At 41.4% G+C, this 27,032-nt stretch overlaps 1 protein-coding gene across 8 annotated transcripts in view; it reads left to right on the forward strand.

Moving 5' to 3' along the window:
* The window catches only part of THRAP3 (thyroid hormone receptor associated protein 3), an 81,493-nt gene extending 64,940 nt beyond the window's left edge, over positions 1-16,553 (forward strand). For 7 of the 8 annotated variants that reach the window (XM_083173525.1, XM_083173527.1, XM_083173530.1 and 4 more), the window contains 7 exons: positions 1,305-1,477; positions 3,181-3,292; positions 6,102-6,186; positions 7,491-7,669; positions 9,016-9,217; positions 14,929-15,069; positions 15,796-16,553. In XM_083173525.1, the coding sequence (XP_083029651.1) occupies positions 1,305-1,477; positions 3,181-3,292; positions 6,102-6,186; positions 7,491-7,669; positions 9,016-9,217; positions 14,929-15,069; positions 15,796-16,011 (1,108 nt within the window). In that variant the 3' untranslated portion in view covers positions 16,012-16,553. Of the gene's footprint in view, positions 1-1,304; positions 1,478-3,180; positions 3,293-6,101; positions 6,187-7,490; positions 7,670-9,015; positions 9,218-14,928; positions 15,070-15,690 lie in introns of all 8 variants that reach the window. The other variant, XM_083173531.1, reaches the window with a different exon arrangement.
* The last annotated feature ends 10,479 nt before the right edge of the window (positions 16,554-27,032 follow it).

Below are 27,032 nucleotides of genomic sequence, written 5' to 3' on the forward strand. Positions count from 1 at the left end.
CCAGCGTTAAGTGCAAAAATGCACTTAACGCTGGTTAACTGGGGGGGATTACGTCTGTCCTAATGTATTACTAGCGCACCTAACGTGCGCTAGTGACAGCCCGCCGAGTTACGCTCGGCGGGGCTGTCCCTGCAATCCCCCCCAGGGATTAACGGCCGGGGTGATGTATTAACAGCCTTCAAGGCGTTAATTCACCCCGGCCGCTTCGCTAGCTCAGGGCTAGCGTTGTCCTATCCCCCACTATGGGGACAACGCTAGCCCTGCGTCTGGCTTGGGCTGCGCTGGAGATCTCGCGGTTTTAGCGAGATCTCGCGCATGCCCAGTAAGCCGGGCAGGGGGGGCGACGGCGACTGCGCATGTGCGGGGCGGCGAGGGAGCCGATAAGGAGAGCCGTTAACGCTGGGGATAACGACTCTCCTTATCGGCTTTGGGGGGGTTAATACATCTGCCTATAACGTTTGCCCGCTTCTCCACGTTATGCTGGAGAAGCGGGACTCGTTATTCTCAAAACGTTATAGGCAGATTAGTACATCTGCCCCTGTATCTGTAGCGTTATGCACATCAAGCAACCCATCTACAACATTCCAAATAATTCCTTACAAAGGTACTCTAACTATATTTGCTTAGAACTGAGGTCGAGCAATCCAGTATTTCAAGTCTGCAGTATTGTACGCTTTGTCAATGAACATTGACTCTCCCTTGCTCCAGTCAGGATTAGGAGCAGATATTGAGCTAAAATTTCACCCTCCGCTGCAAGTATAGATTAGCGGAGCTCTTGTTTTATCCTAATACTTACTGCGTCCTTTAATGAAACTCTGCTCTTTGAAATAGAGCCACTCCCTACAAACTTTATTAGCAAATCTGAGATAACCCGAATTTGGTTCACAGCAGTGCGAGATGTCCACCAAACTCAGATGTTTTTTTAAAGGGGAATTAACTTACAAGGCAAAACCATGCCTTGTAAATTAATTCCCCTTTAAAAAAATGTCCAAGTTCGGCGGACATCTCACACTGCACTGAACTCAGGTGGCATTAAATCTCACACTCAGGCTAGCATGTGGGGGCCCCATTATTAATATAATTCATAAGTTAATATTTGTAACTGTAGTTAAATTGACTGTTATTGCTGTAATGTGTGGGTATTGATTACTCTGCAGGATCAATGTGTTTATTTATTTTTTAACGGAAAGAAAATTTGAACTATTTTTAGTCCATGTGGTCCGATTTTGTAATGTGAGATTGTGTACACAAAAAATGTGGATTTATTTGGAGAGTATAATGTGTATGTACCCTTATGTTTGCAGTCCAAGTGGAGTAATGGCTCATGAGCGGAAACTGTCACGTGACCTTGTTCACAGCAACAAGAAAGACCAGGAGTTCAAGTCCATTTTCCAGCACATCCAATCTGCGCAGTCTCAGCGCAGCCCATCTGAGCTGTTTGCTCAACACATTGTGACCATTGTGCATCACGTTAAAGGTAGCTTGCTTAACATCTGTTTAACATATATGCAGATATAAACATTTATTGTTTTTGGTAAAGCATTCCCTGCAGACTCTGGGCATCGTATTTACATTATCTTTCAAATATTGTCTGCCTGCATGGCAGGTTGAGGAGCGGCTGTAAGTAGCCCTTTTATTTCAAGTGTGGAACCTATACTTTCCATAGTTGTTGCCTTAAGATATAACTACAGATGGGTCAGGTCCCATCTTTGCAGGGGATGGCGCTGGCGTCGCCAGCCGCCATCCCCCGCCAGCGCCATGGCGATGGTGAGAAGGGGACGCGCGCGCACGAGCGGCGCGCGCGTCCCCTTCCGACGGCGCTTCGATCCGTTCCCCCGGGTCCCCGCCGGCTTGCCGGCGGTAACCCGGGGTCCCCGCCGCCTGCCCGCACCCCCCCCCCCCCCCCTAACCCTGTCCGTCTCCCTGAGGCGGAGACGGACAGGGTTTCCGTCGCGCTAGCGACTGAGACGCGCGTGCCACGCACGCGCGTCTGTCTCCTCGCTGGCGAGGCTGCTGGAGGGTCGCCAGCGCGTACGTTCTGGCGACCCGCCAGCAAGGATGTATACAGTAACATACTGTACATACAAATACAATCCTAGTTTATCTTAAACGGTTTGCAACACATACATAACATTGGTAAAGCTTCTTGGTAAAAAAAAAAAAAACCTGGGGAAAATTAGAATTTATATTCAGATGTATTTGAAGATGTCTTAATGGTGTTCTTATGCTTCTCATTGGGGAAATTGTACATGGATAAGGAGAATCCAACTGTTTTTTTTTTCTGAAGCCTGAGCTAGTTAGTCATCAACCTTTCTTGCACCCCAGTTTGGAATAGTGTGATGTATAGAACGTAGCTGATGGGCAGCACTGACATTTTGTGTCCTGGCAAACTACAAAGGGAACTTACTGCTATTTAAAGGTATTTGCATTTAATGAATTGCACACTAATGGTGTGTACACACTTGTACAATGTGCATGAGATTTTGACTATATAGTAAAAATCTCATCTGGATCTCATGCAGATTGTATGGGTTTTAACCCCTGCAATCCCGATGCGCACTCCCGTATCGCAGCCAGAAAGTCTTGGCTGCATAGACCTATATAGTGCAGATCTGCACTATATAGTCTAAATTGTATGCAGAATAGTCTAAATTGTAATATAGTCTAAATTGTACAAGTGTGTACACACCATAAGTTCTGGGTAAATCTTTTTCACTAGGTTTTAGTAGAAGTAGTTTGGCTACTTATATTGAATGTACACTCCTATGGGATGTGTCTGGGGAAAATGCATAGCTCCTCCCACAAATTACATATAACGACCTCTACCGCTTCAGTATGCGGCACACAATTTCTGAATTCTCTGGTCTATGCGATAAGTACCAAGATTCATTCTTGGTTGGTGTGCATTGGGTATGAATGGCTTGAGTTTAAATATACAAAAGTAATACTGAAAAATATAGCCCTGGTGATCAAACCATGGATGTTTTGTGTTTAGTGCCTAACTCTAGCTTTGAATGGATTTATTTGAGTGCAAAAGAAAAGCATTCAATGCAACAAATGTATATATTTATTTAATGGTCAATATCTGATCTTTCTAATTTTACACCCTAGTTTAAAACTGTATATTCACTGTATTTATATTTTATGTAATGAAACCGTTTTTCTGATATTGTTTAATAGAGCACCATTTTGGTCCCACAACTATGACACTGAGTGAGCGTTTCTCTAGTTACCTAAAGAGGACAAAAGAACAGGAGCCATCAAAAAGTCGGAAGAGTCCAGAAATTCACAGGTACCAGAGGTTTCCATGTTGTTGTCTTTTTGTATTCAATGAGGAAAATTTGCCGTGTTTTATGGCGAATTTCTGCTTTTTTCGCGTTGGTTGGAGAATTTTGGTCTCAAAAAGCGAACAACCCTATTCAATGTGATATTTTCGCCGTCGGCGAACAGTGAATAATGGATGGTTCTCCATCTGATACTCGCCGCCAATCGCTGTGTCTTGTCAATAGGATTTTGCATTCAGATTCGCCATCACTCGGCATGAGTGTATTCAATGAGAAGACGGAGAATACATTTCTAGGTTAATTTCTCCGTGTATCACTCGTCATCTTTTCATGATGAAGTGGAAAGTGAACTTTTAAAATAATGTGTTTTTTTTTTTTTAAATTTGGTGCCAAAAAAATCAGGAATTTTATTCTGAGAAGGGGAATGCTTTTTTTATTCATGTGCTTACAGCACATGAATATATATTTAATAAAAAAATATATTTATATATATATATATATATATATATATATATATATATATATATATATATATATATATATATATATATATATATATATATATATATATATAGTCGGGCAAAAAAGTATTTAGTCAGCCACCAATTGTGCAAGTTCTCCCACTTAAAAAGATGAGAGGCCTGTAATTTTCATCATAGGTATACCTCAACTATGAGAGACAAAATGAGGAAAAAAAATCCAGAAAATGACATTGTCTGATTTTTAAAGAATTTATTTGCAAATTATGGTGGAAAATAAGTATTTGGTCAATAACAAAAGTTCATCTCAGTACTTTGTTATATACCCTTTGTTGGCAATGACAGAGGTCAAACGTTTTCTGTAAGTCTTCACAAGGTTTTCACAAACTGTTGCTGGTATTTTGGCCCATTCCTCCATGCAGATCTCCTCTAGAGCAGTGATGTTTTGGGGCTGTCGCTGGGCAACACGGACTTTCAACTCCCTCCAAAGATTTTCTATGGGGTTGAGATCTGGAGACTGGCTCGGCCACTCCAGGACCTTGAAATGCTTCTTACGAAGCCACTCCTTTGTTACCCGGGCAGTGTGTTTGGGATCGTTGTCATGCTGAAAGACCCAGCCACGTTTCATCTTCAATGCCCTTGCTGATGGAAGGAGGTTTTCACTCAAAATCAGACGATACATGGCCCCATTCATTCTTTCCTTTACACGGAGCAGTCGTCCTGTTCCCTTTGCAGAAAAACAGCCCCAAAGCATGATGTTTCCACCCCCATGCTTTACAGTAGGTATGGTGTTCTTTGGATGCAACTCAGCATTCTTTCTCCTCCAAACACGACGAGTAGAGTTGTTACCAAAAAGTTCTATTTTGGTTTCATCTGACCATATGACATTCTCCCAATCCTCTTCTGGATCATCCAAATGCTCTCTAGCAAACTTCAGACGGGCCTGCACATGTACTGCCTTTAGCAGGGGGACACGTCTGGCACTGCAGGATTTGAGTCCCTGGCGGCGTAGTGTGTTACTGATGGTAGCCTTTGTTACTTTGGTCCCAGCTCTCAGCAGGTCATTCACTAGGTCCCCCCGTGTGGTTCTGGGATTTTTGATCACCGTTCTTGTGATCATTTTGACCCCACGGGGTGAGATCTTGCGGGGAGCCCCAGATCGAGGGAGACTATCAGTGGTCTTGTATGCCTTCCATTTCCTAATAATTGCTCCCACAGTTGATTTCTTCACACCAAGCTGCTTACCTATTGCAGATTCAGTCTTCCCAGCCTGGTGCAGGTCTACAATTTTGTTTCTGGTGTCCTTTGACAGCTCTTTGCTCTTGGCCATAGTGGAGTTTGGAGTGTGACTGTTTGAAGTGTTGGACAGGTGTCTTTTATATAGATAAAGAGTTCAAACAGGTGTCATTAATACAGGTAACGAGTGGAGGACAGAGGAGCCTCTTACAGAAGAAGTTACAGGTCTGTGAGAGCAAGAAATCTTGCTTGTTTGTTTTTGACCAAATACTTATTTTCCACCATAATTTGCAAATAAATTCTTTAAAAATCAGACAATGTCATTTTCTGGATTTTTTTTCCTCATTTTGTCTCTCATAGTTGAGGTATACCTATGATGAAAATTACAGGCCTCTCTCATCTTTTTAAGTGGGAGAACTTGCACAATTGGTGGCTGACTAAATACTTTTTTGCCCGACTGTATATATGTGTATATATATATATATATATATATATATATATATATATATATATATAAATAAATTCCCGTTGTACGGAGTATTTATTGCTTATTACTAAGCCACGAGTGCCGCACCACAAAGTCTCTATCCTTTTGTGAAGGCACCGGCTGCAGCATCCTAACGTTATATAGGAGTTTTTTTACACATAGCAGCCAGCCCGGGGCCGAGAGCCGCTCATTAGATATTAATATATTCACTGCTCCCGATTATTACATATGCACGATCAGGTGCAGTGAATACCCGGTCCCCTGTTGGCTCTCCTGGGGGGCAGCCTGTGCATACGTTCTGGGGCAGGCAGGGAGACTTCCATCTCCCTGCCTGCCGCCGTCCTCAGGCACGCTGCAGGGGTTCACATTTACCTCATACGCCAGATTGGCTGAGACTCGCCGCGAGGGGCGGCGAGTCTCAGTAACATTGAATACTGTGTTAAGTCCCGTGACAGAGAATCTCCAAACATGGAGAATCTCCGCAAAAACACGGCGAGTGCATGGTGAGAGAAAAAAAACTCTCGCCATGCACAGAGAATATTCTCATTGAATACTGCCCATAGTATGAATAAGCACATTTATTCCCATCTCTAATCCTACTTTTGTCTTCTGCAGGAGAATTGACATTTCTCCCAGTGCTTTTAGGAAACATGGATTTTTGCAGGAGGATGCAAAACACACAAAGGAAGGAAGCCACAAGGTAAGAGACTTGTTTCATCTTTTTACAACCTTTTGATGTAAAAAAATCTTAAGAACTAAGTAGGTGTGTTCTGTCTCTTTAAGACGTGCTTCTCTCTTGCTCTCTACTTAAGTTTGTGTTTTTCTTTTAAGGATGTGAAATATTTCTAAAAAAAAATGAGCTGCAAAGTGTTAACATTTTTTATAAAACAAAATCTAAATATCAACAACCTTTGTGAAGTGGTTTAGGATATGGTAAAAATGAAATCACTCCAAGGTCTATTGTGGTTGAACTTGAAAAACAGAGGAATTTTGGATCCAAAATCTCCAGTGATGAGCAAATGACCCTAATATATTTTTGGGTTCTGCTTGTAAGTATTCCACTCTATTGTATACCAGACTCATTGTGTTAATAACAACCAGTTGCATGTCCTGGAGGGTGGCGATTCCACTGCACAGAGGTAGAATTCTGGTGACTGTTACCACAAAGTTGTGTCGCTATGGCAGAGACTTCTCCTTAAGTCTGTAAAATGCAAAGGACTCTGATGGTACGACGAAGATATATTCAAAGAAATGCTGGTTACATTCCATTTTTTTTCCCCCAATAATTTTGACTTTCTGTAAGCTAATATACTGACTAGTACCGATGACAACTGCCAAACTTCAAGATTTCTGATGGAAGTATTGATTCTGTTCTATTAAACAATTGTTCTATTAGCAGTTAACTGAAAGAGTGGACACAGATTTACAAAAGAAGATGATACCATTTTATTGCCTGTGCTGTTTTGTATTTGGAAAGGTTTTCTATGATTTGGACACTTCCCCATATACTATGTCTGCTGCAATGGATTCTTCTTGCCGCTTCTGATAAATTTAGAGGTCTGGAACTGCAAGCATAGATAGGGTTGGTGGAGGGAAGGAATGGTGAAATCCTTTCATTTTAAAAGGAATTAGTATTTCCTGTTAAATTATTATAGTAATACATATATATATACAGTATCAGCCAGTGTATTTCGAATTGTCTGCAATCCGTGTGTTTTTTCATGTATTTATTTAAAGTGTTTTTTCCCCTAGACAATTAATTAATTGAATATAAGGATTTCACTTCACCATACTAAAATAGTGGAGCATTTCTTCTGTTGTGAAATATGTTTCCATTTGAAAAATTTATATTGTGTGTGTGCTGTGAATTTCTTTCTTTCCCAAGAATGCTATAGAATCAGCAGAATAAAATGTCAGGTGCTGCACTTTTACAATTTTGCTCCAGTGCATGACAATATTTTGGTTAATTGTCAAAGGTGGTCTGATTTTGTCCTGTCACTGCAGGGAGAGGGGAAATACAGAGAGGAACCCTCAGATTTGCGACAGGACATTGAACGCCGCAAAAAACATAAGGACAAGCGTGACCATTCTCGAGACTCTGGGGATTCCAGAGACTCTAGCCGCTCCAGGGAACGGTCGCCTGAGAAACCAGAGAAGCCAAGGAAATCATCCAAAAAACACAAGTATGCAATGTTTAGTGCTCTTAGTTTAATTCCAAAACTCAATTTCCCCCAAAACTAGGTTAATGTATAGCCTAGGGGAGGGGATTCAATTAGATTTGGTAAATTACCATGGCCATGAGGATTTCTCTCTCCTTCGGAAAAAGTCCATCTGGACTGACTTATTTCCTTTGGTGTCTGCCGGAGGTGGTGGTTGCTGACTTACTGTGACGTCAGCCGCCTGAGACACTAGCCTGCCTGCATATCCCGAGGAGCGCCCAGCGTTTTCGTGGAGATACCCCTAAACCACTGGGCGTTCCCCCTAATACCGCCCCCTGCACACTCCCCTACCCATATGACTGTGACAGTTACCAAAGGCTTTCATACAGCACATACATGTGTAGCCGCACAATAGCTCCCACAGCGAATACGCCACGGACCGATTGATCTTGAATCAGGCCTTTAATGTTAATGTTTAGTGAATGTTTATTTAACACAGTTGTTATACAATATAACATAATATGATCATATGAATGGGCCTAAAAAAGAATAGGGGTGGATCAAATGCATATGACAGAGGGGCTTGCAGGCATTTCAATTTATGCTGCAAGGTTATCTGTTCCATACCTATATCATTGGTAATTTTAACGGAATCAGATTACCAACTAGGATAAAATTGTTTGTATTTGATCCACCTCTATTCTTTATTTTTTATTTTTTTATTATTATTTTTTTTTTTAAGTTTTACATTTTTTGTTTATATGCTGGGGTTTATCTGGGATCTGTTTTGCCTGCCTCATGCAGCAGAAGCAAAATCCCCAAAAGTAACCTTATCAGCGAAAACAGGGCTGTGGCTGGTGAAAACACACGTTTGTTTTCACAGCAAAACATGCATTATATGGGGTGATCCAATAGGGTAGCACAGTAAATAAAACATTGTTGACACATTGGAAAAAAATAACGAAAATGTTTTACTAGGGGTTAACGGATACCCCCTATATGATAACATGATTGAGTATAAGGTAGAGAGAAATGATCATTTAGACAACATTTGCTCAAAAACATTTCCCGTCTCTATCTTTGCATGTGTATGTTAAAGTATAATTCCACTTTTTTAGGCTGTGGGGTAGATGTGTGAAGCAGTGATATGGGAGGAGAAGTGATAAAGTGCCCGGCCAATCAGCTCCTAACTGTGCCTTTTTAAACCCATCCTGTAACGTAACAGTTAGGAGCTGATTGGCCAGTGATACCAGGCCAGGCACTTTATCACTTATCCTCCCATATCACTGCTTCATACATCTACCCCTGAGTAACTGATAGCTTTCAGTATAAATTCCTGTCATCAATAACAATTGTTTTCTGTGATACAGGAAGCACAGGAAAGTGCGTGAGCGTTCTCGTTCCTCTTCTTCCTCTTCACATTCCTCCCATTCCTTGCGGGCACCTGCATCAGAAGAATTTCCTCCAGAGGGTGAGGACAAGGATGAGAATGGTGGAAGCTTGGATAAGGCACGTTCAGGAAGCAAGGATTTCCAAGGAACCAGTGACCGAGGCCGAGCACGGGGAACTTTTGTAAGATAGCTTTCTGGGGAGAGAAGTAAAGCTGTTTCATTGGGTTTTTATGATGATTGCTCGATTGTGTTGCCATGGGTTACTACTGCAATAATAGGGTTTTAATTTTTCGATGGAAGTCCGCGATGACAAAATTGCAGCTCCACTAGGAGACTAAGAACATTTGTTTTAATGCATCCCATTATTGTTAAACATGCTCTATAAAAAAATGTTTCCCTTATACCATTAAAAATAATTGTTAAACCTAGCTACTGTGCTTTGTTTAAGTAAGTCTAATATGTTTTGTAGTCTTTTTCAAAAAGACATATTCAAAAATATTTGTGCAAGTAAAACCTTGTGTACTGTTGTTGGGTGTTCTTGTATGCAAGTTGCTTTTCATGGTCTGTCTCTACTAATAGAGAGCTATTTAGTTACCCAGTCTTTGTCGGATCTTGATTTGCATTGCTTTGGTATAATACAAGACATGTGGAAAACAATACATACAGGGGTTTTATATAAGAGGATACATCTGAAAATCTCCACCTGGATAATGTTATTTCGGCTTTAATAGTGTACTCCCCTATATATATTTTATAATCTAAATTTGTTATTGAATGAAGATTCAATAGCAAGAAAAATGACAAACCGTAAAATCACAGGTAGTTCAAAATGTTTGCAGACTAATTCAATCTGAGTGCAAGTAAAGTACATACATTAATTTCACTAAATTTCAAAACCATTATGGAAACAGAAAGAACAGTGAATATAGAGGGAAAAGGAGAAACCAATATAACTTAAATTGTAGTGAATAGTTTACTAAACCTATTTTGTGATAACTGAAGTATGAGAATTATCAGGAGGGATGTGAGGGATCTGGTATAGCGAGCCGGTCAGGGGATAATTGGAGACATTGATCTTTTAGAGTAGCCGGGATACATGCGGTGTAGGCGGTCAGGGACTAGATACCATCTGGTGAATATTTTATAGGAGTTTTCTTGTATGGTTACGCTTATGGAACAATTTGGTATTGCGTACCGAATTACATCCTATTCCTTGACATCAAAATGTTCTCCCAGGTCACGTTCCCGTTCTTGTTCATGGGGTTTAAGGTCTGGAGATGTTTGTATCAAAATCGGATTATACAGTAATGAAATGGCGCCTGTGTCGGTAGGTCTGTACATGCAGTATCTCTCCATTGGAGTGGGGATCTGGGATAGATTGGCAGTTCGTAAGGAAGAGAAGTGGCGAAGTTGAAAGTATTGATAGTGTTGGGCAGGCATGTCCAATCTATGGCCCTCCAGCTGTTGTGAAACTACACATCCCATCATGCCTTGCCACAGTTTAGCTAATAGGGAATGCTAAAACTATGGCAAGGCATGCTGGGATGTGTAGTTTCACAACAGCTGGAGGGCCACCGTTTAGACATGCCTGGTGTAGGGAGTTGGTAATACCGTATTTTTCATGTTTATTCAGGAAATGCTGTATTACCACCATATTTTAATTGTTTACTACCTTTTTCGTATAAGGTTAGGTCATGTTTCTAGTAGTCTGTACTACACATTTTGTAGGGTGGGTTTTTTGTGGCAGATTTATTGGTTTGATACTGCTAATAAGAGATTAAATTTTTATTGCACCTGATCTTCTGTCTAAAGTGACCGGATGGGATGGGGTGATTAATTTATTTTGTTTGCACTGATCGTGCGTACACAACCCAGGTACAACAGATAAACCAAACCAAAGTACTGGTTGTGGCACGAAAAGTGGAGTTAGAGCGAACAGGTCACTTTTGCTCATTGATGCTCACCAGCCTGGGGGGCGCCATGCAGAAATGTTAGTGGTTGTTCACTCACAAATGGAGCAACAATTGAATTGCTCCAACAGTCAGTCTAGTGTGTCTCCTCAGCCAACCAGTCATGGAGTTTTTTGTGATGAGATAATGGCAGAAGGGAGGTGGAAGTGTGGTTTTATGCTGTAAATGTTCCACAGCCTCTCTGCTCACAGCATCCTGTGATATGACTGTTATAGCTTCCATAATTTCATAACACTTGGCAAACTATACAGAAAAGCTTGAATCCACTGAAAATACCACTTTTAATTTTATAAAGTAGACCACCTACTACTCTAAATGACTGGAGATAGTTGTATCTTATAAAAACTAAGGAGGCACCTCATTCTTGAATAGGTGCCAGGATAGGGGGTGGGATGCATATTTGGTGGCCTCCCCCATATCCTTGCCCTGCAGGTGCGAAGTGCTGGCATTGTGCGAAGGACAAGTCTAATTCCTTTGACACCTCATAGAAGTGTGCGGGAAGAGTTCCATTTGTCCCTTTATAGGTGATCCATATGTTGCAGGTAATGTAATATTCATCATCTTTAGAGGATATTAAACCTATAAAATTGGGATATCTAGGTTGAGAGAGCTGGATCTAAATGTTACTGAAGTAGTATTACTTTCATCACTGATCTTTACATAGATGCTTGTACTATTGGTGCTATCTTAAATTTATGGGCCCAATTTCTGCTACAGCGTAATAAATGTACCCTTTTGTCTGGTTTCTTTTATTGCAAACCCCTTATTTTATGTGTTTTTCATGTGGGATAATGCCATTACCAGTATTTAGCTGTAAGGGGAGATAAAATCACCAGGGCATCCTACACATTAATAAATAACAAAAGAGAAACAACCCAGAACAGTATATTTTAATGCTACTTGATATAAAAATTCCTCACATAACTAAACACAAAAACTCTTCTTGGCACTTAAAGAACTGGGTGTAGATGCCCAGATTTTTTTTTTTAAATATAATTGGTTGTGTATTAAAGGAGATGTCTATGGAGAATGTTTGTAACACGACCACAACACGAACGGCTAAAGATGGATTATTACAGAAAACATCTGTTCCCATCTATGCCCATTCTTTCAAATATCACAAAATAAAACATCCATCATGTGCACTGGAAAATTGTGATTCGCTCTGCCTTTCCGGGCACCATCTGTCACCCTACACCGCACCAAGTCCTCTGAACTTCTAGAGGGTTGCTGTTGGGCTGAGCTGTAGAAATCCTGTGCTGCCATGCTCCCACACTTGGACAGGTCAGAGAAACTGGATTTTGTGCCTTGCAGAAGCACTGGAGCAGAAGAGGAGACGCTTCTCTATTTTCAGTACTTCTATGGAGCCCTCAGTGGCGTGTTCCTTCACTGATGCTGGAGGAAGCCTGTATTGTCCCGCCAAACATTGCACATCTCCTCTTCAATAAGTTTGCAAAGGAAGCAAATTGTACTGCAGGTTGGTGCAGGAGACAAGCACTCGCACATTCTGCCCAATGCACAACTGAAGTGTTGGATTAGTGGTGACAAAAACTAGTTGAACATGTTGCTGTGGAAATGTGTGTGACAGTTTTGTGCATTGTGCAATATGGATATATTCTGCACATTTACAGATTCATTCCATCCCATACACGTGGTCATGCATTTTGATCGCTGCTATACTTACATTTGCTTTGAGCACCCTTAGACTTTAACCAACTAACTGACAAGTCTCACATTGTTTGATTTTCTTTTTGGCTCGTAACATTGATCTATTTATTTTGGGACAGTATAACTTTCAAAATGTAGTTATTATTATTATTTTTTCTTCAAATGATTTTATTTGAGCTTTCTAAATGTTTAAACTATTTTAATTAACTTTTCTATAGCGCACTTTCTCTAACAGGACTCAAGGCGCTTTACAGACATCAAAACAATGTGCGTAATACAAAAGGATTTGGGTAGTACAGCAATAGATAAGTCACACAGACATAAAAGAAAACCTGGAAAACACAGTAGGCACAATGTAGTGTTGGCGTAGGCATTTTGGATAGTAACTTCCACGAGTTGTGGCTTCCATCCTAACAAGGTACCAGGTGAGGCAGCTATCTTGGACTTACCCTGGGTGGAATAGGTTACCCCTATAAGAAATGACACAAAATGGTGATTGCAGTGTAGAGTAGGGTCCCAATAAGACAGTGAGGTCCATGTATTTTTCATGCCATCCACAAGTGTACAAGGTGAGGCAGCCGTGTTCGGAGTTCAACTAAAGGCCCATTTAGAGCCTTATAGATATCTTCACTTTTACGTATTTTGTATTTTGTTTGATGATCTGGGTCTATGATCACACTAAATTATTTTTCTTTTTTTTCCTTCCTGTTGTCTTCGCTGGATCTTTGTAAAAAAAAATCTCCCAGTATCACGTACACTTCTCAGAGTCTGTGAGAAGATAACGGCAGGAATAGTGGTGTGATGTTCCTAATTAAGACTGATGTTGCTGCCGAGAACTTGAGAAAGGGGGAAGTGACTGGGGAGGTGTGGAGGGGTGCAGTAAGCCATAGGCAGACTTTTGTTGTGGGTATGTGTGCCTGATTTGGGGGGGGGGGGGAGGCGGGAGGTGGCGGGAGGTACAAAACTTGCCTAGGCTTTACTGCTGGCTGCAGTAAGCCATGGGCAGACGGATTCAGTATTAAATCCCGGCAGTCGGGATCCCGGCGTTCGAAATCCCGACAAGGGGGGACGTGGATTGCCCCCCCCCCCCCCCCCCCCCCTTGGGGGCCCGCTGCGCTCACCACGCAGCGGGCCCGGTGCCTCGCTACGCCGGCACACTAATTTATTCTCCCTCCGAGGTGTCTGGACACCCACGGGGGAGAAGTGTCAGGGATTTTGAACGCCGGGATTTATACTGCATCCCAGGCAGGCTATGTTGTGGGTATGTGGCAGATTAATTTTTTTTGGGGGGGGGGGGGGGGGGGTGACTAGTAGCGGGAGGTACAAAACCTGCCTATGGCTTACTGCTGGCTGCAGTAAGCCATAGGCAGACTATGTTGTGGGTATGTGTGCCTGATTTGGGGAGGGGAGGGGGGATGACTAGTAGCGGGAGGTACAAAACCTGCAGAAGACCTGGGTGCTTTGATCACTACAGTCCACCCAAGGAGAGGTGGGGTGACATAAGTGACTGGGGAAAGTAACAGTTCCTGGGAGACCCAATGACCTTGGTGGCTACCGGGTTATTGGCTTCTAACACCCGTGGGTGACCTGTAACCTCTAGATCTGTGGAGATGTGAGTTACTGGAGGTGGAGGAGCATATGCAGGGATCCCCAGTGAGATTGGCCTGTTTTACTTTTAAGGCTCTCTACCAATCCTGCTTTTTGTTTATTTTATGTAATATCTATATCTGCCTCAATGACCAATTTCCTGATTCCCTGATTAAATTATGAATTCGGGATCACAAATGTTCACAGGTATTCTCTACTCCTTGTATAGCAGAATAAAGTGTTGGTTATTCCATCCTTTATACAATAAAGTATTCCAGTGATGCGACTCATTGATTATTTGGATTAGGAGGAGAGTACCTGCTGTACATCCACACTTGTATTAGACACATCCAATTATATATTTAGGTTTGCCTGCTAAATTTAAACCAAGCTGTAATCCCATATTGCAACGAGTCTCTCGTCTAGTTTGAGTCTTTCTGAAGCTTTGCTTTTTTATTTTTTTATTTTTTTTTGTATAGATTCCTAGCACCTTCTTTTTTTTTTTATTTTTTTTTTGCTTGGACACTTGTTCTTTGCCAGGAATATCATAGCCTTATGGTTGGGAATGTACAATCCTGGTTTTTTTTTTATATATTATTATTCAAATACCTGTATATAATGGAATTCTCTTTTCAATTTGAAAAAGTATTTTGTGTTTTGGCAACAGTTCCGTGGAAGGGGTACAAGACCATGGAACAGAGGTGCATTTCCTGGAAATAACAATAACAACAATAACGAGTTCCAGAAACGTAATAGAGATGAGGAATGGGATCCAGAGTACACCCCTAAAAGCAAAAAGTATTACCTGGTATGTATCTTTCCCTCACCCCCTTGCTGCTCTCCTACCCACAATTGTTTACAGTCCGCACTTGTCCATGATTGTTTGACTTAATGCAGGGAGCAATTTACCTTTTTGTGTCTTTACAGTGACTTGTACATGGGCTTTGCACTAATTCTCTCCATAGCCATCACCTTGAGAATTTAGGAGTGCCCTGAGGAGAACGTTAACTGCATTATTACAATTTGCTCAGAATTGTGTGTTTTTCCGATCTATAACCAAAGGCATTCTGAACGTTTATATCCACTTTAATATAGTTAAATGTAATTTGTGCTGAATGATTGTCTACTTGGTCTTTAGCATGTACACCATGGGTCTTCAACCTATGGCCCTCCAGATGTGGTGAAACTACGTGTTCCAACATGCATTGCCACATTTTTTCCTATAAGAGCATGCCAAAACTGTCAGGGCATGCTGGGAAATGTAGTTCCACAACATCTGGAGGGTCACAGGTTGAAGACCTGTGATGTACACCATATGTATTGTGCTGAGTGGCAAGTTACAGGATTGTGCTAGAGAATGTGGTTAGTGTGTGTGGGGGGAGGAAGGCCATGATAAGTTTTCATTTTATAGCAACGTGTTCATTTTCAGGTGCGGTGGTAAACAAAAGGCCAGTGCATTTTGTGGAGGCGTCCATTGATTACAGTGACTGTCAGTATCCCGTCCCCGACCTGATCCATTCTCATCTCTCTGCAGCACGACGACCGGGAAGGGGAAAACGAGGAGAAATGGGTGAATCGCGGGAGAGGCCGTGTCAATTTTGCACGTGGAAGGGGCAGGTTCTTGTTTCGAAAACCAGGCACCAGCCCTAAGTGGGCCCACGACAAGTTCAGCGGGGAGGAGGGAGAAATAGAGGAAGACGAGAGTGGAGCAGAAAATAAAGATGAGAAAGGCAGCTTGCCAATGGATTAGCCTAATTTAAGCTTCTTACATTGTGGGGAAGACTCTTTCCTAAAATCCTATAACAAAGGCGATACTGAACTGCAGACATATTTTCTTTCCCAGTAAAAGTCTGTATTTAAAAAAAAAAAAAAAAAAAGCTTTTTTTATATTTTAACTTTTGATGTCCATCCCCCCAAAATATATATATATCTATCTTAGTATGGGGACACTGTTGTCTTGGATATTAACATACTGCTGCCATCCACTTCACCATGTATTTTGATCCCACCAGCAAAACAGAACTGAAGCTGACCTTCTGTGTAATTTCAATGCCATCATCCCTAAAGTAATGCGTTTATTGTTTATCTGTTTTCGATCTCTGTAAAGTTTTTTTTGTTTTTGTTTTTTCTCCAGATTGTTCTTTTTTTATTTTTATTTTCTGTACCTGTTTTAAGCCTTCTTAGTAATACCAGTTACTAAAGTCATGGTATTCTTTTTAGATAAATATTTTCAAGCTTTTTCCTTGGGTAGGAAAAATGTTGAAATAAACATTAAATGGGTACAATACATTGTCTATTTTGTGGTGATTTTGAAGTTCATTTGAAACTTAATTTCCTAAACATTAACAACTGTTTATGCTGTCTTATAATTATAACATCACTTTTATAGGTTGAAAAAGTCACTAATCACGAAAACAAAATTATTTCAAATTTGCTCAAAAAGGTCATTTAAAAATTGCAAAAGCACAAGCCAGGTTAACACTCTTTTGTGATGAACTTTTATTTGTGCTTCGTTTTCATGGAAGCGTACCATGGACAATTTTTTTTTTTTTTTTTGCCAATGAGTGTTCACTTTTAGTGAAAATCAAAAAGAGTCTTACTAGGTAAGACTTTAAAGTGGAAATCAAATTAAATGCCAAATCGAATTCCACATTGAATGTGTGTAGTCACTATTAGTTTGGGGTGAGATTCCAACTGAAATCCAAAATGCAGGTTAAAAAGAAAGCAACTATCACAAACCCAAAATAACTCATCCAAATATAACGCTCTCAACACATGTCATGTATGCATGTATGCCCCTCCTGCAGTGCAGCATGGTTTTGTCTATTTGAGAAAAAGAAAAGTGCTTTGCGATCAAGTCTGAATTAAGCCACATGTTTGAGGCAGGATTTGGCAGTCAGACTGCTACAACTTGTTACTTTGATAGGTCAAATTATATTGTCCTTTTGTGTACTGGTATAAAATTGCGGTACTTGTGTGATAGCACTGCACCCACTACGCTATTTGCTTAGTGGGCTATTCTGTGTAGTGAAATCGCATCGCATGGCACGTTTTCGTGCCGTGCCATTGATGCAATACAAAAAGTATTACAATATATACCGAACAGCACTGTGTATACCACATTATATACAGTACAACCCTGGATACACTACAATATCTACAGAACAAGACTGGATATACCACAATATATACTAAACAGCACTAGATATACTGCAATATATACAGTACAGCACTGGATATACTATTTTTATCGCGTGCGATACCATGAAATGGGATTTAGGTCACCCCCACTATCCACGGCAGCCCAAAGCATGGCGAGCACATGCGTTACGCGTCCTCCTGACCTTTTCATACCCCGACTATCCATGTCACCGAGCCCGTGGCGAGGGGACACGGAATACATGTAATTCCCGGGGCTCGCCACACTTTATAAAATCAACTCCATGCCGACGTAGATAGTGGGGGTATGAAAATGTCGGGAGGACATGTAACTCTTCCCCTCGTGGGCCTCGCCACGTTTCGAACTGGCGTGGATATGGTGAACATTGTGACACTTTCTGCAGCCATTACTGTCACTTCTCCTTCACCTCACACTGATGCAGCCATTACTGTCAGTTCTTCACCTTTGACTGAATCTGACAGGGAGCGGGAACGCTACTTCTGACTGACTACGCTATTTACGCTGCCTACGCTGATTCTGACAGCACAGCTACGCTAACTGCATAACGGCCGCCATGCTAATATACAAGTACCATATTAACTAGTGAGATCACATCACACGGCACAAAAACATGCAATGCGATTTGACTACGCTAGTGTACGTATGCTAATTGGGTGCCCTGCTAATGCACAAATACCAAAATTTCCTCTTTATGATTGGAGCCATTCATTTTTCTGTTATATTCTTTTGGTCCCTTAGGTGGGCCACAAATTATGCTGCCATGCTTGTCCGGTATAGCTTGGGGGCTTCTTGTTACCTTCCAACAGATTCATTACCAGCTATGTGACCAGATCTAACAGGAAGCAATTCCTGGATGTTGTCTAGTTTAGATCCCTAGGTGGATACCTATCCACACTTGGTGCTTAGTGTGTACCTTATCCTATTGACAGCCTTGGCATGCCCACCATATTAGTCATGTTCCACTAAGAATGTCAGAAATAACCGGATTTTTCAACTTGCGATAAATGCTTTTCTCGAAATCATTATGGTGGACATTTCATGACTCTGTAAAAAGTTATGGCCTTATCCTGGGACTTTCTTAGAATTTCTGGTCTATTGCAATAAGGGGTTGTGCTCTATAGGGGAGGGGGATTACATTGCAAATGAGTTTTAGCCATCTGAGTGCCAAATTCTGCATTGCACCCTCTCTAATCATCCATGGTTCATAGTGTTCACCAATTAGGTTTAGAGAATGATTATCTCCTCAGAACATTAGCCCTGTTTTATTTTCACATGGTTATATTTTGATTGCAGAATAATTGAGGCTACATTTTGATTTGGTTTGAGAACTTCCCTATATGTAGATACAAAGGGATTTGTTCGCACAGGACCCTCATTATGTTGGAGGAGAATGGGTGGACCCCCTAATAAATATTGTGAACCAGATATATTCCTTAAATCAAATTCAGGTGTGCTACCACTAGACATAATGAAAATATACATCTAGGCTAGAGAGAAAAAGTATGTCCTGGCGTGGTGCATCTATATGGACTCACACAAGTAAAAGTTAACTTTTATTAACATAGTTTAAGATATGAAATATAAAAACACACAAGACAAAACGACATAAATGTGGTGTGTTTAAAAAACAGCCTCTCACTGACTGCACAAATTCTGACGGTTATGATGTAACTGTTAACAGGTGGTTCCTGCTGACACTTATATTATAATCCAGATTAATATCTATTAGGTAGTCCTTTAATAGGTTTGTTCCCCAGTGTGAAGGTGCGTGGGACTGTATGGGTGTCTTATTGTGTGTTGGTATCAAGTGTTCAATTAATCTAGATCAATCCTGTGAATGGTCAACACCAGAGTCGACCTATATATATAGTTCTATGTAGTAATATTAATGTGTACTGCCCCTTTAAGGTCTGGGGTAGCCAACCCTAGTCCTCGAGAGCTACCAACAGTGCATGTTTTGCAGGTCTCCTCACAGAATCACAAGTGAGCTTATTAGCTCCATCTGTGGATCTTTTAAAGTGTGTCAGTGATTAATGATTGCAGCTGTGCAGCAGCTAGGTTGTCTGGAAAATGCACTGTTGGTAGCTCTCGAGGGCTAGGGTTGGCTATCACTGGTCTAGGTCAAAACCAGAATATCACAGATAGCTTATCTGAAAGAGTAAATCACTCAAATTATCAGTGTATAAAGATTCTCTGTTATGTATAATTATATGTAGTTAGAGATAATCTTGTCCTGTTAGTACTGTCTGAAACAGTGTATCTCTAACTACATATAATTATACATAACCTAGAGAATCTTTATACACAGTTGCAACATAATATATCATAGTCACAATCTCACTGAAGAGATAATTTGAGTGATTTTTACTCTTTCAGATAAGCTATCTGTGATATTCTGGTTTTGACCTAGACCTTAAAGGGGCAGTACACATTAATATTACTACATAGAACTATATATATAGGTCGACTCTGGTGTTGACCATTCACAGGATTGATCTAGATTAATTGAACACTTGATGGACTGTATGGGTGTCTTATTGTGTGTTGGTTCTATCAAGTGTTCAATTAATCTAGATCAATCCTGTGAATGGTCAACACCAGAGTCGACCTATATACCGTGTTTCCCCGATAATTAGACCTACCCCGATAATAAGCCCTACCCCAGATTTTGGACGCTGGTCCAAAATAAGCCCTCCCCCGAAATTAAGCCCTATCAAATTTCCCATTTATTTTTTGGTACCGGTATTTTGTAGGTGTACGGTAGCCCCCGCCGACCCCCGCTGCCCTCCGCTCACCTCCTCTCACGCCTGCAACACCGCAGCTCCCGTTCCCAGGGATGCATTGCGGTAGGCGCGGCGTGACGTCACGCCGCGCACATCACCTCTCAGCTCAACGCCGCTCAGCACACACAGCGCCGGCAGGTCCTTTTTAAGAGATCCATTACACAAACAGATGGGGGCATGTATGGTACAATGGATGACTGGTAATTGTGGACTGGGGCATTTTTATAAAGGCGCAGTGGGGCATGTTTTAATGGACCTGTCAAGGTCTATTAAAATAAGCCCTCCCCCGAAAATAAGACCTATGGTCTTTTTTGGGTGAAAAAAAAAAATAAGACAGTGTCTTATTATCGGGGAAACACGGTATATAGTTCTTTGTAGTAATATTAATGTGTACTGCCCCTTTAAGGTCTAGGTCAAAACCAGAATATCACAGATAGCTTATCTGAAAGAGTAAAAATCACTCAAATTATCTCTTCAGTGAGATTGTGACTATGATATATTATGTTGCAACTGTGTATAAAGATTCTCTATGTTATGTATAATTATATGTAGTTAGAGATACACTGTTTCAGACAGTACTAACAGGACAAGATTATCTCTAACTACATATAATTATACATAACAGAGAATCTTTATACACTGATAATTTGAGTGATTTACTCTTTCAGATAAGCCATCTGTGATATTCTAGTTTTGACCTAGACCTTAAAGGGGCAGTACACATTAATATTACTACATAGAACTATATATATAGGTTGACTCTGGTGTTGACCATTCACAGGATTGATCTAGATTAATTGAACACTTGATAGAACCAACACACAATAAGACACCCATACAGTTCCACGCACTTTCACACTGGGGAACAAACCCATTAAAACACTACCTAATAGATATTAATCTGGATTATTATATAAGTGTCAGCAGGAACCACCTGTTAACAGTTACATCAGAACCGTCAGAATTTGTGCAAAGTCAGTGAGCTGCCGTTTTTTTAAACACACCACATTTATGTCTTTTTGTCTTATGTCTTTTTGTCTTGTGTGATTTTATATTTTGCTATCTTAGACTGTTAATAAAAGTTAACTTTTACTCGTGTGAGTCCATATAGGTGTACCACGCCAGGACATACTTTTTCTCTCTTGCGTAGATGAACTTCCCTATATAGCGATGTTGATGTGAGTATTCAAAATGCTCATAATCCAGGTTTTGAGCTGAGCAGACTGTTGAGGTCTCCTCTTTAGCAGTGTCTGTAAATGTTGATCAGGTTGCCTCTACTCAGATACTTCAATGATCTTTGGAGAAAACATTGGTGGATAGCTTCGTAACACTATCTTTCAGTCCACTTGAAAGAAGCACTGAAGGTCCTTTAATTACTAAACACCTCATAATATAAAATAAAGAAGTACTGATTGTTCATAAAACCTTTGTTTTATGATTGGAATTTTTTTTTTTCAAAACCTAATTATATATTTACGAAGACTGCATTAAGAAAGAACTGCTGGGTCATTTCAAATGGAAACATTTGATATGCTGACTAATAATCTACTGTAGTGCAATCAGATCTATTTGGCTTCATTCTACAACTTGCTATAAAGCCGCCAGCTAAGCGAAGGAAGTTATTTACTTGAATATTTTTGTTCTTTGTTTCATATGCACCAGAGCATAAATGTCTAGACAATTGTTAATGTTAAAGACTCACAACTTTAATATTTTTAATATATAGTGTAACTGCAAACAAATATACACTGGTTAAATAAAATACAAACCATGTGCACTGCAGGTGGGGCAGATGTAACTTGTGCAGAGAGAATTAGATTTGGGTGGGGTTTTACTTCAAAGTGAGATCTATATTGCAGAGTAAAAATAACGCAGTCAGTTTTTTCCCTGCACAGAAACAAAATAACTCGACCAAATCTAAATCTCTCTGCACATGTTACATCTGCCCCCCCCCCCCCTTGCAGTGCACATGGTTTTGTCCATTTGAGAAGGAATTTGCCTTTGCAAGTGAACCAGAATAAGGGCCATAGTCTGGAGTGCATTATCTGACCAGGTTGCGTTCCATACTGCCATTTGTATAGACTAACTCCATTGTGCTTGTATACAGAACTGATCTGCTGCTTTTGACTTTTGACACTGACATCACTCCCAAAACCACGGCCCTAACTGTGAAGTTTGTATTTTCTCCATGTGCTTGAGTTCTCAGGTTTCCTCCCACAAAAAAATATATAGTTATGAGTTAAATTGTATTGAGTGCAAATTATTTAAAGAGTGTACATGGGATTAAATGGGCCAAGTGTTTTTTTTTAATCTGGCATCAAATTTTGTTTCTGTGCAAAATTGTGCCCCATAATGCCTTGAAAAAACTAGTGGTTGCCTGCACCTAACCCTAAGCAAAACTAGGCGAGGACCACCCATAATCCACAATAAGGTGAGGTGGAGGGACGATGACATGGGCTTATCTTTTGGCAATGGGGCTGAGGAGTGCGCTAAATGTGGGGGCTCTGCCACTGGGATATATTACCAATAGAGGGATGGTGGTTGATAATGCTGGGGATATTTTGCCACTTCAGGGTCTGAAAGTTATAACTGTGGATGCGCAATAAAACCAAAGTGCTGCTACATACAGAACCACAGAGTAGAAATACACCTGAAACTACTCAGAAATTGATGCAAAGAGAAGTAGAATAGGTCTGAAAGATAGTGCTCAGAGGTAGCTAATGCTGTGTACACACGGGGGCGATAGGGGCTATAATCGCTGGGAATATGGTCGCAGGCGACCATATTGTCAGTGATTGGAGTGCGCACCAGTGATAAATCGCCGGGTGCACGCTCCCGTTTTCTGCCCCATTGTAATCGCTGGTCGCAGGAGCTTGCTCCTGCGACCAGCTAATTACCTCTGCAGCTCCCCCAGCAGAGGTTCCTTTTCATCAGCGACCATCTCTGGTCGCTGATGAAAAGGAGACACTGGGCAATACATTGCTCAGGAATATATTGCTGGGCAATATATCTCCCCCCGTGTGTACGGAGCTTATGTTCCAAGGTAAATAGCCTTAGGTGATCAAAAATATATAATTTATACAAAACCAAATGCAACTGGTCAGAGGTCACACAGGAGTTATATACAATGGATGGCTTGAGTGATCCAATCAAATCCAACACGTTCTCCCCTAATATACGTACTGGGGAGACCTAATAGTATAGTAATTATAGTATAGTAATTAATCCATGTGAGAGCGTGCCTCATGATATAAACTGTTGACAGTACCTGAGTAAATGCATTAGAAATTGATCTTCAGGAAGTGAAACGTGTCTGTTAGAAAAGCACAGAAAGTATTAACCACCTTTTCAGTCACCTGATTATATGTTCAGTTCGGTATCATCCACTCCACCCACATTCCAAGCTTATGGTACTATGCCTTCCTGACTTTCTTCCTTCCAGTGCCTAACTTCTTAGCATCCATGATGTTAGCTGCAGTTCTTCCTGCTTGTCTGGCCAGCTTTTCAGAAAATTTAGGATAAAGAAGTAATCCCACCTGAGTTTAAAATAAATAGTTACAAATACATATCTGTAGCTTCCAGTTAACCTCATCCACTTCTCCCTCTATGGCACTGTCCCTCTACTTCTCTTACTAATTTAGTTCCCATGATATTGACTACTGTGTGCAGACTATAGGATTTTGTGATGTCACCTACTTCTATTCTGTGCACACAGACATCCAGGAGACATGTTTTGGATAGTGGACATACTCTTTATCCTGCACAAAATGTGTCCATAATCTAAGGCAGGCATGTCCAAAGTCGGGCCCGGGGGGCAATTGTGGCCCACGCTGTCATTTCAAGCGGCCCGCAGCCTCCAGCTGGGAGCGGGCAGAGCATTAGATGTGGGAAGCACAGGACACTAAAGGTGGGGCCCTGGCGAGCGTGCCCTTACCTTGCTGTCTGCTGCAATGAATAGGTGCCGGCCGCCACAGTTAGATGTGTTTGGCCTCCTGCTCCTGCTGCAATCGTATATCACCCTAATCCACAATTACAGTGACAGCAGTGTTTGGGGAGGGGGGCAGCAAGGGGGAAGCTTGCTCCCGTAACATGCAGAGCGGAGAAGGGCAGCAGTGGGAGCCCAAGCATCTCCTGTCCTTGCAGTGCCTACTTTGCTTCTCTTTCCTCTGGCTCACACAAGGGGCTGGGAAACATACAGAGAAGGGAGGGTGCAAAGTGGAGGACATACAGTGAAGGAGGGTCAGGCTGGGGGACATACAGTGAATGGAGGCAGTGATGGCCATTCAGAGAAGGGGGAGCAGGGGCAGGCTGGGGGACATACAGTGAATGGGGGCAGAGTGGGGTACATAGTGAATGGGGGTTACACAGTGAAGGAGGGTCAGGCTTGGGGGACATACAATGAATGGACATTAAGAGAAGGGGGGCAGGCTGGGGGACAGAGTGAATGGGTGCAGAGGGGGGAACATACAGTGAATGGGGGACATACAGTGAAGGAGGGGCAGGCTGGGGGGCATACAGTGAGGGGGCAGGCTGGGGGACATTAAGTGAATGGGGGCAGAGTGGGGGACCATTCTGATGTGATTAAGGATTCAAAGAATGTCAGGCTGAATGGTTGGCCCCCACACATTTACACTTCACCAAATCTGGCCCTCGTCGCAAAAAGTTTGGACACCCCTGATCTAAGGGTTCCCAAACTGTGTACCGTGGCACTCTGAAGTGCCTTTGGACACTGGCAGGGAAGCCCTGGGTCGGTGGTAAAGGACCTATTCAAATTATTTATGGTCTTAGTGATTCTGGCTTCCGATCATAAAATAGGTGACAAACAGGAGCCAATCCTGTACCACACCACATAACCGACCCAAAGGATGAAATATAAACACAATTTACTTACATTTTGGCCAAGGGGTGCCATGAATAAAATTTTGATACTCTAGGGCAGGGGTAAATTGTCAAATTCATCTTTCAACAGCATAATGATCCCAAGCAAAAGGTCTTTGTCAGAGCCCTCTCTATCTGGCCACACGGTGGAACTCTGGTGCATTGCTATGGTGTATTAGTGACCCTAAAGCTCGGAGTCCAATGTGCATGTGCAGATCTTCGGGAAAAGGGAGCAGTGCCCTTTTTTTTTTTTGATGATATCCCAACTGCTCATGTGCAAACATGGTAAGTCAAACTGATTTTGCAGTGTAAATGATTGCCGCTTTAAAAAACTGGAGATTTCTTACCAAATCTCTCACTTTCTGAATCTCATCTTATTAAATTTCCCCCCAAGTGCTTATTGAATTATTTTTTTATTTTCCAATGTACAAACTGGGGGTTATTCAGTACGGATATCAAAGCCAAATATTTCTCTAGTGGTCAAAACGTGTACTGCAGGTGCTGAAAATGTGACATGCAGAAAGAGTAATGGTGGGTTCACACCTACAGATTTCTGTCCAATCTATTTGGTGGGAACAAAAATCTGGAAATATATGGGAACATATGAGACTCAACCATTTACTTATAAATGCTGGAAAACAAACAACAGTAATTCTGATAAATTGGTTAAAGTTATTTGATTCATCACACTAAACGAACAATCATTTTTATCCATTTTCCATTGTTTGGGAGCAATTGATCGATTGTCATTTTCTCACATATATTGCTAGATTTTTGTTCCCACGAGACAGATTGGGCAGATACATCTTTAGATTTAGGTGAGGTGTGTTCTGATTTGCAATAAAAAATAAAGCAGCCAGTATTTACCCTGCACAGAAACAAAATAACTCCCCCTAATCTAAAGTGGCCTACACAGTGATGCTGAAGTGTTCTGAGGGATGCTAGGTCGCCCAGAATGCTTCAGCCTGATGCTCAGCACACAGCACAGCGTGTAAGCGATATGTGCTGAGCGTTCCGTTTTAATATCTAGCGTGATGGATATTAATTGCTATTGTTATGGCCTGTAAACAAGGAGCGACGTAGGAGCATTTTTCTAAGTGATCTAGTAAGATCACTTATGCTGCTTTCAGACCGCAAAACTGGCTTTGGTACTTGTTTCCTAGAACGGCGCCCACTAAGCAATTTGCTTAGTGGGCTATTCTGCATAGGGAAATTGCATCGCATTGGCCATTTTAGGGCCATGTGATGTGATTTTCCATGGAATTTATTCACTGCTCTCTCAGCCCCGGGCCATCGCATCTGCCACAAAATCGCATGCGATTTTATATGGTGTGAGATGCAATGACATTAGGTATACAATAATATGATTGTATGTCCCCAATAATAGGTTTAACGCACCCCCCACTATCCACGCCACCCCCGAAGCGTGGCGGAACGCGTCCTCCAACTTTCTCATTACCCCACTATTCACGTCGGCGCAAAGTTAATTTTATATAGTGTGGCAAGCGCAGCGAGGCAACGTGGAAGACATGAAAAGTAATCCGCGGGGCTCGCCACGCTTCGGGCTTGGTGGCTTGCTGCACTCGCCACACTATTTCACCCATGCCGATTTGAGACATACAAAAAAAAAAGTAAAAAGAAATGGGTCAAAATGAACTGAAAACAGCCATAACACCCGTGATTGAATACATATTGGCACATTATTGCTGTTTTTCTCACCTGACGGAAAAAAAAGTCAGTTATTGAATACCCATAGATGACTTTATGTGATGGGCAGTATAAAGTGCGTACCAATGGATCACATTTGTGTGTGTGCAGAAGAAAAATGGTGAAAATCTAAGATTACAGCAAATAAACAGGCATTTTAGTGGATGCCACATTTGACAACATGAGTGTGTCAGTAAACTCTTGAGTACAACAATGATGCCA

This window comes from Crinia signifera, chromosome 2, assembly GCF_055691185.1.
Source record: "Crinia signifera chromosome 2, ASM5569118v1, whole genome shotgun sequence".
Taxonomy (NCBI): domain Eukaryota; kingdom Metazoa; phylum Chordata; class Amphibia; order Anura; family Myobatrachidae; genus Crinia; species Crinia signifera.